The 17,952-nt window shown below is 40.4% G+C and overlaps 1 protein-coding gene across 1 annotated transcript in view; it reads left to right on the top strand.

Annotated features, from left to right (window-relative positions):
* The window catches only part of LOC135213394 (proprotein convertase subtilisin/kexin type 7-like), a 72,270-nt gene that overhangs the window by 44,922 nt on the left and 9,396 nt on the right, over window positions 1-17,952 (top strand). The window contains exon 5 of the mRNA XM_064247369.1: window positions 16,502-16,616. Within this exon, the coding sequence (XP_064103439.1) occupies window positions 16,502-16,616 (115 nt within the window). The remainder of the gene's footprint in view (window positions 1-16,501; window positions 16,617-17,952) is intronic.

Here is a 17,952-nt window from a genome sequence, read left to right on the forward strand (position 1 = left end):
TCTTACATCTGGAAGGACACTCATTGTCACCATTGAGTCAGAGGCCAAGGTTAGTCATCTTTGCTTTGCAGTTGGCCTGTCTGGGAGACAAGCATACAGCAGAAGATGTTTGGCCATTGTTGCAGAATTTGGCTATGTAGTTCACATAGGTACATTCTTGAAATATTTAGCAGAGTTTCCCCACTTGCTGGACACTGTCAGTTTTTAAGAAAATAATCTATGTAATTTCCATAGATGTCGGGTTGACAAATGTGAAAGATGACATGCTCCTTTACTTGCCAATGTGAAATTCACAATTAGGACACCTGATGGCGATCCCTTTGCAACTTCGCCTCTCAGGATGTATGCGTGGCCCTTGTGGGTGGTGAAAGGGACCTTTTTCTCACGTGTCTTCAGGATAACAAGTAGGTTGAAGGTCTCTTCAAGGGCATTTATGAGTAAGAAATCAGCATCATTAGAGGCAGTAGTACCATTTCCAACTCAGTCCTTTATTTCCTCTAGAAACTTGGCTAAAAACGAAGGCTTTCAAGTCCAGGCACATTACATGTGACGATTTCATTGAACTGTTCAGCTGAGTGGTAGGGGGTTGCTTAGGATTTTGCTTATCATGGGGGAAGGGGATTCGATAATTTGCGATTTTATACATGTAACTTCCCTGTCAGATATATACTTAGCTATAGACTCCGTCGTCCCCGACAGAAATTCGAATTTCGCGGCACACGCTACAGCTAGGTCAGGTGATCTACCGCCTGCTGCTGGGTGGCAGGAATAGGAACCATTACCGTTCTAGAACCAGATTTTCTTTGTCGGCTGTATTGTAAACATACGTTTGCGGTACCTCCTGACTTGATTTTCGTTTTTCATCGCCATCGATCTTCTGGGCTGTCTTTTGCAGGGAAGTACTGGATCTTTGGTTCGGCATACGCTTTTATTAACTTTTTAATGAATTTGGCTTAAAAAATTTTGAAGAATTTATGACGTGTAACTACTGAAATTTTCGGTAGACACACACATAGTTTGCAAGAAGGGAAATATTAATATTTATTCATTAATACGTGTAATAAGTGTTAGATTTTGATCAAGGAACTATAAAACTCTTAACTTCCTACTTTAGGAAGTCAGAAAAGCATAGAACTACTTACGCTTCTTGTAGAAGTTTTAATAGCTCTCGTACTAACGAGCAGTTAGAGTATTAACAGTATTAGTAGTGTTGCATCCTCATCACCTTCTTACTTCACAGAAACTACAATCCATAGTTGCAATTTGTAGATAAAGGGATGTAGCTCAAAATGCAAGCTACTAAAAGGTAAGAAGTGAATAAGTGTTCCCAGTGTAGTGGAGGGTGCGTCTGACTGGCTCACTAATGCTTCCAGGCCTAGACCTCTTCCAGACTCCCAGACCCAGTGGAGGAGGAAAGTCAACAGCCGCAGGAAGGTTAGGGAGAACCCCCACCGGTCAGGCGTCCCCTCGGCAGGATCTGTGGCGACCCAGACTGCCAAGGATTGTCATTGGAAAGGCATCCTCAAAAGTGGAGGGTGCGTCTGATCGGCTCTGTCTCGCTCTCAGGTCTAGACCTCTTCCAAGCTCACAGGCCCAGAGGAGAAGGAATGTCGAAAGCCGTACGGAGGTTTCAGAGAATCCCCACTGGTCAGGCGTCCCCTCGGCAGGTTCTGTAGAACGTCCCAGACTGCCAAGGAGAGCCATTGGAAAGGTATCCTAAAACAGTGTTTCTCCGTTATTATCTATACCTCCTTCCCCTCGGCGGATAAGGAGGAGGAATTTTCAGCGACGAAGATTCTTATGAAGATACAAGAACAAGTTTCGCCATTGGTATGAGTATTGAGAAAGGACGTTTTCCTTCAAATCTAGAGATCCCGTCCAGTGGACATGCAGAGGATGAATATGAACCAATACGGATAGCTCCATCCACGAGCCGCGTTCCAGCAGACAAGCGCGAGCCGCGTTCCAGCAGCTGGGCACCAGCCGCATTCCAGCAAGTAGGCGCCAGAGTTTCTTCCTTCAGGGCGAGGCGCCAGAGTTCCTGTCTGCTGATCCGCGTGAAAGGAGCCTTCTAAGCAAGTAGAGCCTAGCAGGCATAGGATCTTTCCAGGGAGGCGCCTTCCAGACGCGCGGAACGTTCCAGAAGTGGGGCGCCAGCCAGGAGTGAGGAGTCAGCCAGGAGGCAGGAGCCAGGAGCCAAGAGCCTGGTGCCAGGCGCCAGGCGCCAAAGATATCCCGAATTGCCTTATGGAGAGAAGTCAGTCACGAGACTTCTCGTTTTAGTTTTTAGCAGAATTAGCCTTCTCCTGGCAAAGGCGCAAGATGTCGCACAGGAGGCTGTCGCCTTTGTCAGGATGATTCTGATACTGAGAGAAGCCCTTCTCCAATATTTAAAAGCCTGCTGTAACAGACAGTTCCTCTCAGCGTGGACTCTCCTTCATTCATACTCTTCCCTCATTATGACGAGGCAAGAGCTACAGGAGTTTTTTCTCAATTAGAATCTCATCTATTCGGCGTTCGGGAATGAATGCGGAAAGGGAACATCTATCTTCCTTCTATAAACTCAAGATCTGAACAGGAATCCTGTCCCTTCCGCGATTTCTGTGGAAATCATGAAGACTTAACGAGTTCCTGGATTAACTTCCTTCCTTAGGAAGATATTTAAAGTATTGTCAAGTAAGTGCATAACACATAATTGACAAACAATGTATACTCTTTGTATCTTAATGGATTAGTTCTCATTGACAAAGATCTCAATACATCTTATTGCGTAAGCATATAAGCTCTCCTGGACAAGATTCGGAGGAGCTCTCATTCATTGATTGGAGAGACTTCCAGGTAATAGACACGTAGAATACGTCCTTATGTCCAAGAGAATAGGAAGCTTGAGAGATTCTCTTCAATCCTCGGTTATCACTTGGGATCGCCTTCAGCTATACTAATTAGTTCTATTGACGAAAAGAACGAAGATATTAAATTTCCATTCTCTCTCTGCTCGGTGATTTAAGAATGTAGTAGAGAATTTGGTGTATAGGACTACTGTATGGTCAAGTCATATGCGCATAAGTAGTTTCCCCTATGGTTGGCAACTGAATTCCCTGTATCCTTCCAGGAGTTTCCTAGGTAAGGACTACGCTTTTAGGGTTTGTTACGACAACACCGACTCAGCTCCTGTATTTAACGAAGGTTGTTTCGATTAATATGCTTTATTGAGAACTTCCTTAGGCTCGATAATAATTTTATAATATTCCTTCATTGAATGGAGTAACTGGCAACTCAGGAAGTACAGCGAGACAGCGATCGTAGGCTGCTGTCACTGTAGGCCAACACAGTACCATTTGGGTCTCGGTTATGAGCAGTGGGTTACCTCTCTCTCTCTCCTACGGGATTGACTGGCTAACAGTATCTCTCCCCTACAATCACGGACTTAGCCTCGAATGGAGAGGATTTGTAGGCAAGCATGAATAACATTGTCTGCGTTTTGCTAAGAAGTTTTCAATAGAAATATTTCTCGCAACCTTTCAATGCTGTTAACCGCAATGTAACAGAATTATAGAGGATTCTAACGCGGCAGAGCACTATGTTATATAATGCTCTCATGCTTACGAAAGCATAGCCGTATTAGAGAACGGAGCATGCGCAATGAGATGGATGAGTCTGATGGGAACCGTTTTCTTCGTGGCAGAAGTTTGTTTCCCCGAATGGACTATATTACACCTACAAGTTTTTTCCTACCAAGAACGGAAATAACATATGAGAGGATACCGGGTACCATGACAGAGGTACAGAGGTTCTGGCACATAGTCTAAACAAATTACAAGCAATTAAGGTGACTTGATAATTTCTCGATATAGCGAGTTGTTAACCGAAGGGTTCAGTAGCCTCTCTAACAGCAGGCTCGGTAACTTCACGATTCATTCCTGATTTCGTTCCCCGTCTTCTGGAGGAGGGTTCAATCCCAAGAAGGGACGAAATTAATTTTTAAATCAATTAGGCCAATTCCACAGCTCTCTCATATCTCAGGAGCATCGAGAATCTCTCTTTTCGCCCCTGTTCGCGTTAACAAGAGAAAACCTGTTTGGAACACAGACACGGAACATAACGATCCTTAAGAGGTTCACTGCACGATATTGCACGTCCGTGAGAACTGTCTTGATCGACGATAACTATTAACGTCTGTCTAATTTTAGTTAGGAAGAGAGTTGTGGAAACCTGTGAGACATCTTCTTCATAGATCTCTTCGCAATGTTGAAGACGAAGAGGCTTCCTCTAGACTGCTTCCTTATTCTCGATCCATGAGCGGTAGCATGATACGCCATCCTTTAGTTTGAAAGGGGAATAAACATTAGTTTTTTTTTTTTCCCTATATATATATATATATATATATATATATATATATAGATATATATATTAAAAATATATATAATAATATATAGTATATATATATAAATTCTTAACAGATATATTAAGATAATAACTGGCATCAGAGGAAGAGAGGATGATGTGTTTCGCCCTTTTTTGGCCTTCGAGAGGCTGGATTCACAGAAGTCACGTCCTTCTTACAGCACTTTTCTAAGACTTTCCCAAGAGAGTCGGTCTACTCTTTCAGCCTCACTTAGAAAGGGACCTTAAGAACCTCTCCACTCTAAGTCTGTCTGCGTGCAGACTGACGAGAAGTTGACGTGAATGAGAGGTTTTTCAAGGTGAATGACAAGTGTCATGGCCAAGACCAAGACAAGAAGTGCTGTAGATCGTGCTGGGTTGAATGAGGAAACTGTCCTCTTCCTATACCTCTGTGATCCACATGACGGTTTTCTTCCGTTTCTGAGAGAAGAATCACCTATCAAAGAATACAGTAGCAGGCTATACTCTGTCTCTGCAAAGTGACTTAAAGATAGCAGAGGACTAAGATCTTCGGGATCTTATACGATACCTCGATATGACCAAGAGTAGGATATCATGTACTTCGAGTTGGGATCTTTTCGTGGCCCACAGAGTCCTTGTTCCGACAAGTTGGAACCTCTCTTCATCAAGCTTCTTTTAGAAATTTTATGAGGGAATTCAGGGATGCAATGAGGGCTCGAAACGCTTCCCAGAAGGTACTCAGAGGGACACGATAAGAGCTAAGAAAGCCTGGGTTCGCCCTCTTTTGGCTCGGAGTCTCCTTCGACTTCCAGGCTCCTTCCCCTCCTTAGGGCAAGGAGAGGGAGGTTTCTGCAACGAGAAACCTCCTTAACAGGTAGGAATAGATCTCGTTTGCAACGGAAGTACTCACAAAGGATCCTCCTCAGAGGAAGACTCTTCTCTCTTGTCCTGTTTAGATATCCTATCGTCTACTGGATGTAACTGGCTACAATCGCCTCCCTTCGTCTGAGGCCAGAGGCTCAAGGTAGAAGAGTTCCTTCCACCCTTCTCCAGTCTCCTGATAAACTATTGTGGTTTGTTCATGATCCTCGGGCAACGTAGCTACAGCCAGCCGCCAAATGCCATACAGGCGAGAAACGCCAGAGGCAGACAGCTCGAATAAACGCTTTTATTGTCTGAGGCGGAGAAGGAGCGGGCCTCCAACCTGCGCCAGAGGCGAACAGATCGGACAGATGAGTGTGTCCGGTGTGGACATCGCCAGCCAGGCGCGGGGCTCCAGCCAGGCGCGAGGCGCTAGGCGCCAATCAGGCGCAAGGCGCCAGCCTCCTTCCAGGCGCTAGGCTCCAATCAGGATTAAGGATCCTTCCAGGCGCGAGGCTCCTTCCAGTAAAGAGAAACCTAAAGCGCTGTCATGTAAGAGGGCTAGTCCCCATTGATATGATACAGGTAAAGGCTCTGCCATATAAGTGGGTCAACCCCCATTGGCACGATCCGAGAAGGCTCTGTCGCGTAAACGGGCTAGCCCCCATTGACATGATCCAGAAGGGTTTTTCAGTCATAGGTCCCTACCTCGCTGAAACTCTTGAGGCATGCAGACTCATAGACAGTAATCATGAAGTCTTCTGCCAAGCTCCAGGCGCAAGGCGCCAGCCAGGCGCGAGGAGCCAATCAGGCGCCAGCCAGGCTCTAGGTGCCAGCCAGGCTCTAGGTGCCATTCAGGCGCGAGGCTCCAGCCAGGAGCGAGGTGCTAGACAGGCGCTAGGCGCCTGCCAGGCGCGAAGCACTAACCAGGTTCCAGGCTTCACCCAGAAGAGATCTATATCAAAGAACGCCCCGGCCTTCTTAGAGACAATGTGATCTCCAAAGCACTTGATAAGTGTATTGATGATTCCTTCAAACAACTGAGAATTAAAAGTGCATGAAGTGCGAGCTTTTCCGAATTCTTGTTCTTTCCTTAACAATATGTCATAAGGACATATTAGCTGTCAAATACAGGAGATGCAACTCTGTGTTGACTTCCCATTACCCGAAGGATGTCAAGATACCCTAAGAGAGATCCTTCTCTCTTGGTTGATACGTGTCTGCAGAAAAGTTGCTGGGATAGGGAGCCGATACTGATCCTTAACTAGTGAGTTAAATTTTATTTAACGTCAGGTTTTTTCTTTGGGTTGTTTTGAAAGGAGTTTGGGGATAACTCTTTTCAATTTATGCACTAACCCTCGTGTTAGGATCAGGTGATCGGGATCGGTGTTGTGCTCCTTAATTATGCCACTAGGCATAGGCGTATTGCCATGTAAGTGGATAAGACCCCATTGACAAAGGCCATCAGGCTCTGTCGAGTAAGTGGATAAGACCCCATTCCTAGGCTTTAGCCATGGAATCTTCCGCCTAATCAAGTAGGAACCAAGGTTTTATTTATTTATTACCTACAACGCATGTTCTTTACCTGTTTATTCAGTTATTAGCTGTCTCTTACCCTCCACCAAGGGTGCTAATCAGCTAAGTATATATCTGACAGGGAAGTTACATGTATAAAAATGATATTGTTAAGATACAATAAAGTTTTATACATACTTACCTGGCAGATATATACTTAGCTATAGACTCCGTCGTCCCCGACAGAAATTCGAATTTCGCGGCACACGCTACAGGTAGGTCAGGTGATCTACCGCCTGCCGCTGGGTGGCAGGAATAGGAACCATTACCGTTCTAGAACCAGATTTTCTCTTCCACCTGTCTCCTGAGGGGAGGCTGGGTGGGCCATTTAATCGTATATATCTGCCAGGTAAGTATGTATAAAACTTTATTGTATCTTAACAATATCATGTTTTAACATTCCCATACATGTTACCTAAACTATGATCTGCATTTGATGCAGTAGTATTGATCCCTTCAGTTATCCTGTTCTGGATGTCATCTGATGGATTAATTCACTCAGATTTTGTATGGTCAGCAAGTCTTTTAACTCATTTTGCTATACGTATTATTTTGAGGTTTTTATTGGGACAAGGGCTGCTGTTGTATTGGCTTGGCACTATAATTGTCTTCCCTAAGCTCCTTACAGCCTCCTATAATTGTCAGGTTAAGCTGTTTCTGATTTAAAGACTCATTAAATGACTAAGAGAGTGTGAGCAAGGAACAGAGGTTAGGCATCAAAGAAGTGATGCCTCTTATCATCACTGTATGGCATCAAATAACAAGCCAGCTTCAAGTTTTGACATAGGAAAGCCTATTTATGATAGCCACTGTCTGTCCTCGAAAGTTATACTGTCACGGTAACCCCAAGGCTTCATAAGACAGACCAACCAATTAATACAATGAATTCCCTTACAGTTGGTTTTGGCCAGAATATTGCTTGTTGTCACAGTGATAGAATATAAATGACCCAGGACAAGAGGGCTCTATCTACTGTCCTACAACGATTACCAAGGCTTTACATCATACTTAAACAGATGTAGCAACAGCATGATTCAGTCATTGCCATTATAATACTATTCTTGTCTAGCAACAGCTTGATGTAGGCGTCGCCATTATAATTCTATTCTTGTCTGTCCAAAAGTTCACTGGTCCTCAGGTTGTGCTCCAGAAATCTTGTGTAACTGCTTTTTTTTCTAACTTTACATAAGTCAAACTAACTACTTAGTTTTAAGACCCAATGAAAAGTTTTAGCATCTTAAAGTAATGATAAGGTTTACATTTGTTTAAATTGGGAGGCAGTAGGCTTTTGCAAGGCAAGAAACTGGTAGATCGCTTGGCTACACTGTAATTACTGTGCTGATTTTTTTCTTGTTTAAATAGTGAGAATTAGCATTAAGGCAATAATAGTAGACAATTTTGATACCGAGACTTATTATACAGGGCCGTTTTTAACGTTGATAGATAATTTGAAGTTATTGGAATGGTAAATCAGGTTAGCTTAACTTCTTGTTTACAAAACAGACGTGATCATAGTTCTCAATCATGCTCTACTTATGAGCCTTGGTGTTTACTAAAGGCCAGTATTTCCTTTGTAGTAGTATTTTATAGGCAGACTTAATGGTTCTGTGATATTGACAGTTCCCCAGTTATCCTCATTATCGGGGTTCTTTCCAGTGTTGAAGGAATATGCTCATGCTGTTGTGTAATGGTGATCTTTGCTAAACATTTTAAAATGTCAGTTATTGATTTTATATGTTTCTGGTTCTATAATTCCAATAATTATTGATTTCATTTATGAAATGTGTAGAGTACAGAAATTTACAGTATGGCTATCCATTTACTTTTGTGAATTGATCTGAGAAGCATTGGTGAGTAAATCTTCAAGGCAATGGTATTGTACTATGTAGATGTGAACAGATATTTTAATACATTACATACTACTAGGTATTTTGTGGGTACATATGCCTCATTGATCACACTTCCTTACATCAGACCGTGGACACTACTTGTGGCTATGTAGGCCTGGGTTAATTTGAAGTGTTTATGGCCTATAAAGTGATATAGGTAGCTAACACTATGTAGTTTTTATTAAATACTGGTTCTTCTTATCACTATTGGGCTACTGTTATGTAGGACCTAAACATTACCCGTGACACACCGAATTGCTCTTTGCTGTTCGCCTGTGGAAATGGCTCTTGACTATACAGTGGTACCTCGACATACGAAAGGCTCAACTTACGAAAAATTAGTTACGAAAGCAAATACAAAGATTTTTTTTGGCTCTACATACGAAAATAGTTAAGAATACAAAAGGTTGTTGCTGTAAAGTCCCGAGATTCGCCCGGACCACCAATAACAATTTTAAAACTCGCGCGCCGCCAACTGAGTAGACTCGCCACCATCCTCCCGCTCTCCCATTGGTTCCTGATGCTAGTCACCGCCATAAGATACTGCTCTCCTATTGATCAGCATCTCTCCCATGATCGCATCATGCATCTACTTAGCGGCGTGCTTTTTCGGCTACTCAGCAGCAGCATTTTTATCGTAAGCACGCGGAATTCGTTCATTCTATACGATTTCGTTTATTAATGTAAATTTGTTAGTGATTTCATTGTAGTACTACTTTATCGTGTTGTGTGAGAACTTTACTACATACGTATACTACATAACTTAATTACGTACAGTATATACGTGGTCATGGGTTCCAAGAAAGTTGAAGTTCACAGAAAGAAGAGGATGCTTTCTTTGGAGACAAAAATGGAGATAATTAAAAAGTATGAAGCTGACATGCGATTGAGTGTGATGGCCAAGGAATAAGGCTGAAATCTGTCAACAATAGGCACCATCCTTAAGCAGAAGGAAGCCATCAAAGCAGCTACAACTTCCAAGGGCGTGACTATTTTGTCTAGCAAGAGGACCCACGTGCACAACGAGATGGAAAGGCTGCTTCTTGTCTGGAGAAAAGACAAAGAAATCTCTGGCGATACGACAGCCGAGACGGCAATCTGCCACAAGGCCAGCGCTATTTTCGGCGATTTGATTGCCCAGGCTGAAGACAACGGAGAAGGGTCATCGACGCCAACCCCAGACTTCAAGGCTTCTTATGGGTAGTTCGAAAAATTCCGTAAATGGACTTGCATCCATTCGGTGGTACGGCATGGGGAGGCGGCCAGCTCGGACACGAAAGTGGCCGAAGCCTTTATTAAGACATTCAATGAGATGACGATCAACGAAGGCTACAGTTCTCAGCAAGTCTTCAACTGTGATGAGACTGGCCTTTTTTGGAAAAAAATGCCTCGTCGGATGTACATCACGGAGGAAGAGAAGAAGCTACCTGGGCATAAGCCTATGAAAGACAGGCTTACACTCGCACTTTCTTCGAACCCCAGTGGGGATTGCAAGGTGAAGCCCCTACTTGTCTATCATTCAGACTCCTCAAGCCTTCAAGGCCCACAAAGTGCTAAAGGAGAAGCTTCCAGTGATGTGGAGGGCTAATGCGAAACCCTGGGTAATAAGACTTTTGTTCACCGAGTGGGTAAATCTGTGTTTTGGCCCGACAGTGAAGAAATTTTTGGAAGAGAAGCGCCTCCCTCTGAAATGTCTGCTGTTGTTGGGCAATGCCCCTGCTCACCCTCCTGGCCTCGAGGAAGATATCCTAGCGGAGTATATTCTTTTATCAAGATTCTTTATCTTCCGCCTAACACCACCCCTCTCCTGCAGCCCATGGACCAGCAAGTGATATCGAACTTCAAGAAGCTGTATACTAAACATCTTTTTACGAGATGTTTCGACATCACCGATACCACAAACCTCACCTTGCATGAATTTTGGAAGGAGCATTTCGATGTTGTGATATGCATCTGACTCATCGATCAAGCTTGGCAGGAGGTTACGAGGCAAACCTTGAATTCTTTGTGGAGGAAACTCTGGCCTGATGCCATATCCACCCGAGACTTCGAGGGATTCGACATGGGCGAAGCTGGTGCTGCAGATTCAGGAACAGTTGACGATCCTGAAACTGTTTCGCAACCAGATCTTGACAAGATCGTTGCACTCAGCAAGTCCATGGGGCTGGTTGTTGACGAGGACGACATCAATGACCTTCTCAAGGAGCACCAGGAGATGCTTACGATGGATGACCTGAAGGAGTTGGAGGCCGTGCAACATAACGTCGTTCAAAAAGAGTTCTCTAGCAGTGGCGGGGAGGAGGAGGACAACGCTATGACAATGGCAGAAATTAAGGATGCTCCAGCTGCTTTTCATAAGGTGCAATCATTAGTAGAAAAAAAGACACCCCGAAAAGGCTTACACAGGTCGTATGCTTGCGCAGTTCGATGACGTTTGCCTGAGTCGTTTCAGGAACATTGTGAAAAGCAGGCAGAAGCTATATTCCTTGGATAGTTATTTTTTAAAGAGGCCTTTAGTAGGAGTAAGCAAAAAGGAAGATCCAATTGATACTACGAAAAAACAGAAAGTTGAAAGTGGTGAAGAAATTGAAATTTTGAAGAAAAAAAAAAGTAAAGTATAAAAAAGTAAGAAAAAAAATGTAAAAATCAAAAAGAATAAAATTTAATTTTAAGTTTTTGTAAAGTTAAGGGTTACAGTTTTGTTAATGTATTTTGTAAAGTTTAGTTTATGTTTCCTGACATTTTTTACTATGTAACAAATTTTCTGCCGTTTGTCCTCCTCCTCTGTCGCCACTTTCAGAGATAGCCTCACTCAAAAGGTAAGGTTCCACATTTTACTACATACGTACCGTATATTTCGGCTTATAAGTCGACCGGAAGATAAGTCGACCCCCCCTATTCTGAGTAAATTTTTATGATTTTAACTAATATCGGGTATATTAGTCGACCTATAAAATGTGAGGCCAACCAGACGCTCAATTTAAGCAGCAGGGTAAAACGTATCATATAAAATAACCTGAATGTTATTACGGTACATATGTTGCTCTACTTAGCATATGAAATACAGGTAATATATTTGGTATATTAACAAATCTGTGTAATATATAAAAGATGAATACCTGCAAATATGATTAGAAATGACGAAACGAAAGATACGTTACTCGAGTGTAATGTAAACAAAGCGCTAACTAACGCTGCATAACAGCCTACGTATATGTGTATGTACAAACTGCCACTCAAGTTAATGTTTGATGAATTGTTTAATTCAAGTGACGATGACTCAAGTAATTTTGAAGGATTTTAAATACATATTTACCATTAAATACAATTTTTTTTATTTTATTTTATGCGATAAATAAAGATGTTATACCATAAATGTTTTTGAACAATACCCCAGTAAACACCAAACTGTCAGAGTGAACGCATCCTTCTCAACTATGGTACTACAAATGACTATGCAATGTTTACACTTATTCTGCGATTGGGGTTTCTTCAAGTTACTTTGATTTTTTTCATTTTATTTAAGGTAATGGATGTTCTAATGTATTATTATTGTCGTATCACAACGTGAAATGTTTTTAATACTGGTATTTACATACATAGTTACCTCAACAAGGCTGTCATTGTTATTAGCCAACTGTAAAGCCTGGATTCCTGTACCAATATGCCAAAATAATAAAGATTCACTTTTTGTTACTTTGTTACCGTTAGATAAGTCGACCCCCTAATTTTGGCATGATTTTTTTGGGGCTAAAGGGTCGACTTATACGCCGAAATATACGGTACGTATGTACGTACAGTATTTCTTGTATACCATTTACACTAATACACTTTATTTACTGGTACATATTAGTAGTATGTATTAAGTTAGGTATTGAATGGTCCAAATTGTTGTAGTATTTCATAGTTTATTGGCCAATTTAGCTTTAGTATAAAATTTACTGGGGTGCTTTTGTAGGGCTTGGAACGGATTAACCATTTTACATGTAAAATGCGATTCAAGATGCGAAAGCTCATGTTACGAAGGCCGCCACGGAACGGATTAATTTCGTATGTTGAGGTACCACTGTACCTGCCTTCAGCCAGCCCCTGAATTAATAAAGGAGAATTTGTTTGGTGGGTGGACTTGTGTGAAATATGCCACATGTTTTTGGCAGCAAGCTTAAATGATGAAAGAGTTAATTTTTAAGCTGTCTGTACGAGTTACAGGTTTCAATAGGACTGTAGAAGGAGACCACTGCACATGTTCCAGCAGAACTGTGGCAGTGTGGTCCATCCCTCTCCAAGCTTCATCCACATTTGGACCAATACTCCAAAAGCAGTGGATTCTAGGAACTCCCACTTCAGCTCCTGCGATGAAGACGAAGAGTCTTTCCTTGGGAGAGGTGTCACCAATACCCGATATGAAGTAGATATTGCCACTGAAATTTTCCTTCTGAATCTGAAAGATTTAGGGAACAGTCCTCTGCATTACATGAGAGAGACTTCAAATGAGAATCTTCTATTTCCCATGTGGTAATCAACAGTCTTTTTGTTCCTTATCTGTGTATATTCTTTTTTTTATTTTTTTCCTTATCTGTATCTAAACTCCTCATTCATAATTCCTTATCTGTGTGTACCTACTTCTCATTCATAAAATTCATATTTTATTTTTCAGTAGGAAGTGACTCTTTCAGATTAAAATCTATGTACATATATATTTATATATGTAGTAGCATTCAATGGGAATTTACTTCAATGGGAATTTACTTAAATTCTTTTTAAAGTATTGGAAGCATGAATTGTACCATAGTTTTGTATTTAGAAAAAAAAGATATGAAACATTCACTGAGAAACAAAGAATAAAACTTTATGGAATTATTTCTGGAGGAGAATGAAAGATACCAAAAATTGATTGCCTCTGCTGCAGCTTCTTCAGTAATTTGATATTGGGCCAGTCAAAGCAGAATAACTTATCATAAGGGAATGTGTTTAAAAAAACATTCCAGTTCCAAACAACTAGTATTTGAAAAATGGTTGTAAATGTCAGTAGTATATTTGCATCATGCAAAATTTCAAATCATTTAAAATTTCTAATAATTTAAAATCAGGAGGGTCAACAGAAAAACATGATTTTAATCATAAATGTCATTAAATGTCATGGCATCAGCTTTTTGAATATAGTGTTGATGGACAGTGGAAGGGGAGGCTGTAACTAAGCCACACTCAGACCATAGATGGGTTATCAAAAGTGAATTATAACACTTGTGTCCTCTACCTTTTGTTTTTCACTACTATTATAATCAATGTGTTGATGAGATAAAGTAAGTTAGATAAAAAGTTAATTTTAAAAATTTGTACTACTCCAAAAATGCAGTGATCTGCAGACAGTACCCCATTTGTGCCTTAGAAACCTGCAGGGGAAAGATTTCAAGTGTACTGGGCACTGTTAAGAGGGAAACACCAGGGATTAATTCATTCCGTTAGCCCTCGAACATGTCATTGTTCAGGCGCTGTGTACTGCATGGTGATTGAAGTGGACAAAGATAAACTGAGGGTTGTGGCCCCAAGACAAATTGATGATACGGAAAGAGGGAACAAGAAAATATCTTTATAAAAGAGAATTTAGAAATGGGGCAATAGGTGTTATTCCTCAACAATGATAATTTGCCATAACTTCTACCTTTATTATTTTCTACTCTCTTTTTGCTCTACATTTGTTATTTTCCACTTTTTTCTTTTTTTGCTCTTGTAAGACTGGACATACAGTGAACAGTTTAGCATTTCACATGTATTCTCTTCTTACCATAAAAATCTGACAACACTAGATTTACCACTATGTTTTTCTCATCAGCAGTCAAAATTCCCAGTTAATTGTTTTATAAAATCAAAAGCACCACTTAGTTCCATCCCTGGACAAATGGTGCAGGCATATGGAACTTGTAATTTAATTATGATGGTGGCACCACAATCTCTTTTTCTCAAAATTAAATAGCAACAGTATCTAGTAGTAGCCTCCAAGCTAGGCTGGAGATGTGAATATTCTAAGAGTAGGGATATGGAAAAAAAGCAAGACCAGTGGGAAAAAAAGCACAACTAATATTTGCACTTTGGTACAAAAAGTAGGAAGGTAGTAGGGATGGAGTCAAGAAAAAACACTTAAATTTGTATGTAGTGAATAGAATTTCAGGCCCCGTCCACACTCGACAAACTTTGCTTGATGTGGCGTCAAGTGCAGATACAGCGGAAAAAGTTCTCCTCTTCTGATGTTACATCGAACACAGTTCTCTTCGTTAAGCGCGGTCGACAGGGCCTAAGGCTTATAGTATTTGTTTATAGTGAGTAGAATTTTAAGGAGCATGAATAAAAAAAATGGTAGTAATGTGGAGAATTTTACATTCAGGTGGAATGTCGGCAAGACAAGACAATGGAGTAGGTACTGGATGAAGATGATAAGGCAGATGTGGTTGATGGGAGGTTAAAATGGTTGTAGGGAAAGAGAGTAAATGTTTGCTTTCTCATCATTCTCACCACTATCAAGATGCCAAAAAAGAAACAAAAATTTGTGAAGCACTATCTGTTGCATTGATGAGTTTCACCTACAGAAGACATGCTTATTGGAAGACTGACAGGGTTGGCTATGAAGAATTAGGAGTAAATAATTGCAGAGTTGGTTTTGAAGAACAGGAGGATATGATTCATGAGAAAAACTTGGAAGGAGAAACAGCTGCTATTCTAACAGAGCCAAGGATTAAGTTGCTGAATACAAAACTGAAGAAAGAATCCTGAAGAAAGGTTTATTTTATATATAAAAGTGGAGAAACTAAAACACACATTGCACTAGTATACCAGATGAGGCATGTTGTATGCAAGTAAATTGCTGCAAGTTGATTTTATAGTGAGACAAAGAATATGAAAAAGGGTCAGTCCAAGAATTCAAACATAAAAACTGAATAGTATTGAAAGTTGAAGAATTGAAAGAAACCTTGCTAAAGGCAGTAGCATTATGAAGTGGGACATCCCAGAAAGGATAGTTTAGAGAGAGGGACATAGAGAAGAGAGCCCTCTTGCTGTGGCAGAGGGTAGGTAACCAAGATGATAGAAAGACATACAAGGAACAAGGAATGGTGCCAATAGAAAAGTGGCTGGGAAGAAAAAGATCAGAGAAATGCATAAAAAAATCTTAGTACAACAGAGGGAAACATAAATCATTCAGGTCAGTGAAGGGATTGATGAAAAACGGGGAAAATGAGAAATACCTAAAAGATAAAAACATAGAAAGTAGAATTAGATAATTCAAATGATGAAGGCAGTATTTTAAAGATCTGTATGAAGAGGGTGAATGTGAACTGAAGGATAGTGTATGGTTTAGCAGATGAACCAATATAGAACATAACATCTGAAAAAGGTGAAGGGAACCTTTAGCTGATGATAAGTGGAAAGGCCCAAAGACCATGAGGAGTCAATAGAGATTTAATTAGTAGTATCAACATGTAGTATTTCCTTTTTTTTCCTCCTTTTTCATGGAGCACATCTTCATAATTTTTATTCACTTACTTAAGCTATTTTTCAGTGGAATAGCAGATGGGAAAAGTACATAAATTATTTTGCAGGAAGGTTGTGTTTTTAGATGTAGAAATGGGAGTCCAGGGGCCATATTAATTGTTAAATTTGTTCTGTTTTTTAAGGTGCATTTTTCCTATGTATGACAAATATGAATATTTTATATACAACATTTTTTTTAATTAGGTAGCAAGTTGTTGCATTTTTAAAGTTAAGATTTCCTATGTATAAGAGATATGCTATTTTATATACTTTATAAAATTTTACAGAACAGTGAATCGAGCTATTCGAGGGGAAAATGTCCATGTCAACAGAAGTCATTTGTGCCATCCACCAGAACTGCGATTCAAGCAATTTGAACCACTCCCAGACCGATGGTTAAAGGTAAGGTACAAGTTTTATCAGTTGAAAATAATTATTAATCTGGTATTACTAATTGTTTTAAAGATTGAGTTGCAAATAGCAATTCCACTTCTTATTTTGAAAAACAAAATACTATGTAAATTATTTTTTGGTAGCCATACAAAACATTACCTTAACTATAGTTGGTTCACTTATGGTAGATTCTTAGATGAGCTCTATGCCTGCGAGACGTTTGTTTGGCGGTCGCTGATTGGCCGGGAGCTGCCTACCTCCCGGTACCAGCCAATCAGCGGCTGGCAAGCAAACGTCTCGTCAGCATAGCACTCATCGAAGAATCTACCTAAAGTGAACCAGCTATAGATCCGTCACTTATGTATGGAGGGACTGTCGACTTGAACTGTCTTGATTATAAAAAGTGAAAGTAAGATATCTGGATGAACTGATGACCAGAGAAGCAATCATACCTCTCCCTTTCCTCCACCACCCCACTTTCTAAAAAGAGAAAGACTTAAAATAATAACCCTTAGGGGATGGGTTATATCATGCATACCCTCAGACCAAGCAGACTTCATGGTCAGCCATTGTAAGAAAAAACACATCAGTGGAAAGAAGAAGAAGGAATGCAAATCCACCTGGTGTAAGAAAAAAAATTCTACAAAATTTTCCCTACCTTCCACAGGAAATTAAAAGTGATTATTTTCAACCCTGTATGTGACCTCTTTTACAAGATACGTACTTGTAAACTTTACAGGTTATACATGTTTTTTCTAATAATTTATTTGTTCATATACAAATTTTTTTATCTACTACAATTATAATCACAGCTCACTCATTATCATAACAGAGAAGAGCAAAAATCAGTAACAAATTCTGAGTATATTTGTTGTAAAATATATACTAGATTTACAAGATGCACTAACTTTTTGGTAGGTGCATATACATGTTTTTTCTAATATTTCTTTGCAAATTTACAATTATAGCTGACATGCTGTCATAAAAGATAAGAACTAAAACTAACAGCAATCCCTGGTATATTTATGAGCAAATAAAAGAACAAGCACAAAAGTGATAACAGCAGTTGGGGAAACAGAAAACTTTGAAGTTAGTGTTGGATTACACCAGGGGTCAGCATGAATTAAGCCCATTTTGGTCATGGATGTGTTGAGTGAAGAGATCAGGAATGAAGAGTTGTGGGCGTCGTTGTATGCTGATGGTCTGGTGATTACTGCTGAAAATGAGGAGGACCTACAGAGAAGCGTTGGAGATTAGCAGGAGTCTTTAGAGAAGCTTAAAGGTGTATATGAATAAAACAGAGGTTTTGCTGAGCGGTAGGGAAGATAGAGACAGAATAGTAATA

The sequence above is a fragment of the Macrobrachium nipponense genome, chromosome 42, assembly GCF_015104395.2.
Source record: "Macrobrachium nipponense isolate FS-2020 chromosome 42, ASM1510439v2, whole genome shotgun sequence".
Taxonomy (NCBI): domain Eukaryota; kingdom Metazoa; phylum Arthropoda; class Malacostraca; order Decapoda; family Palaemonidae; genus Macrobrachium; species Macrobrachium nipponense.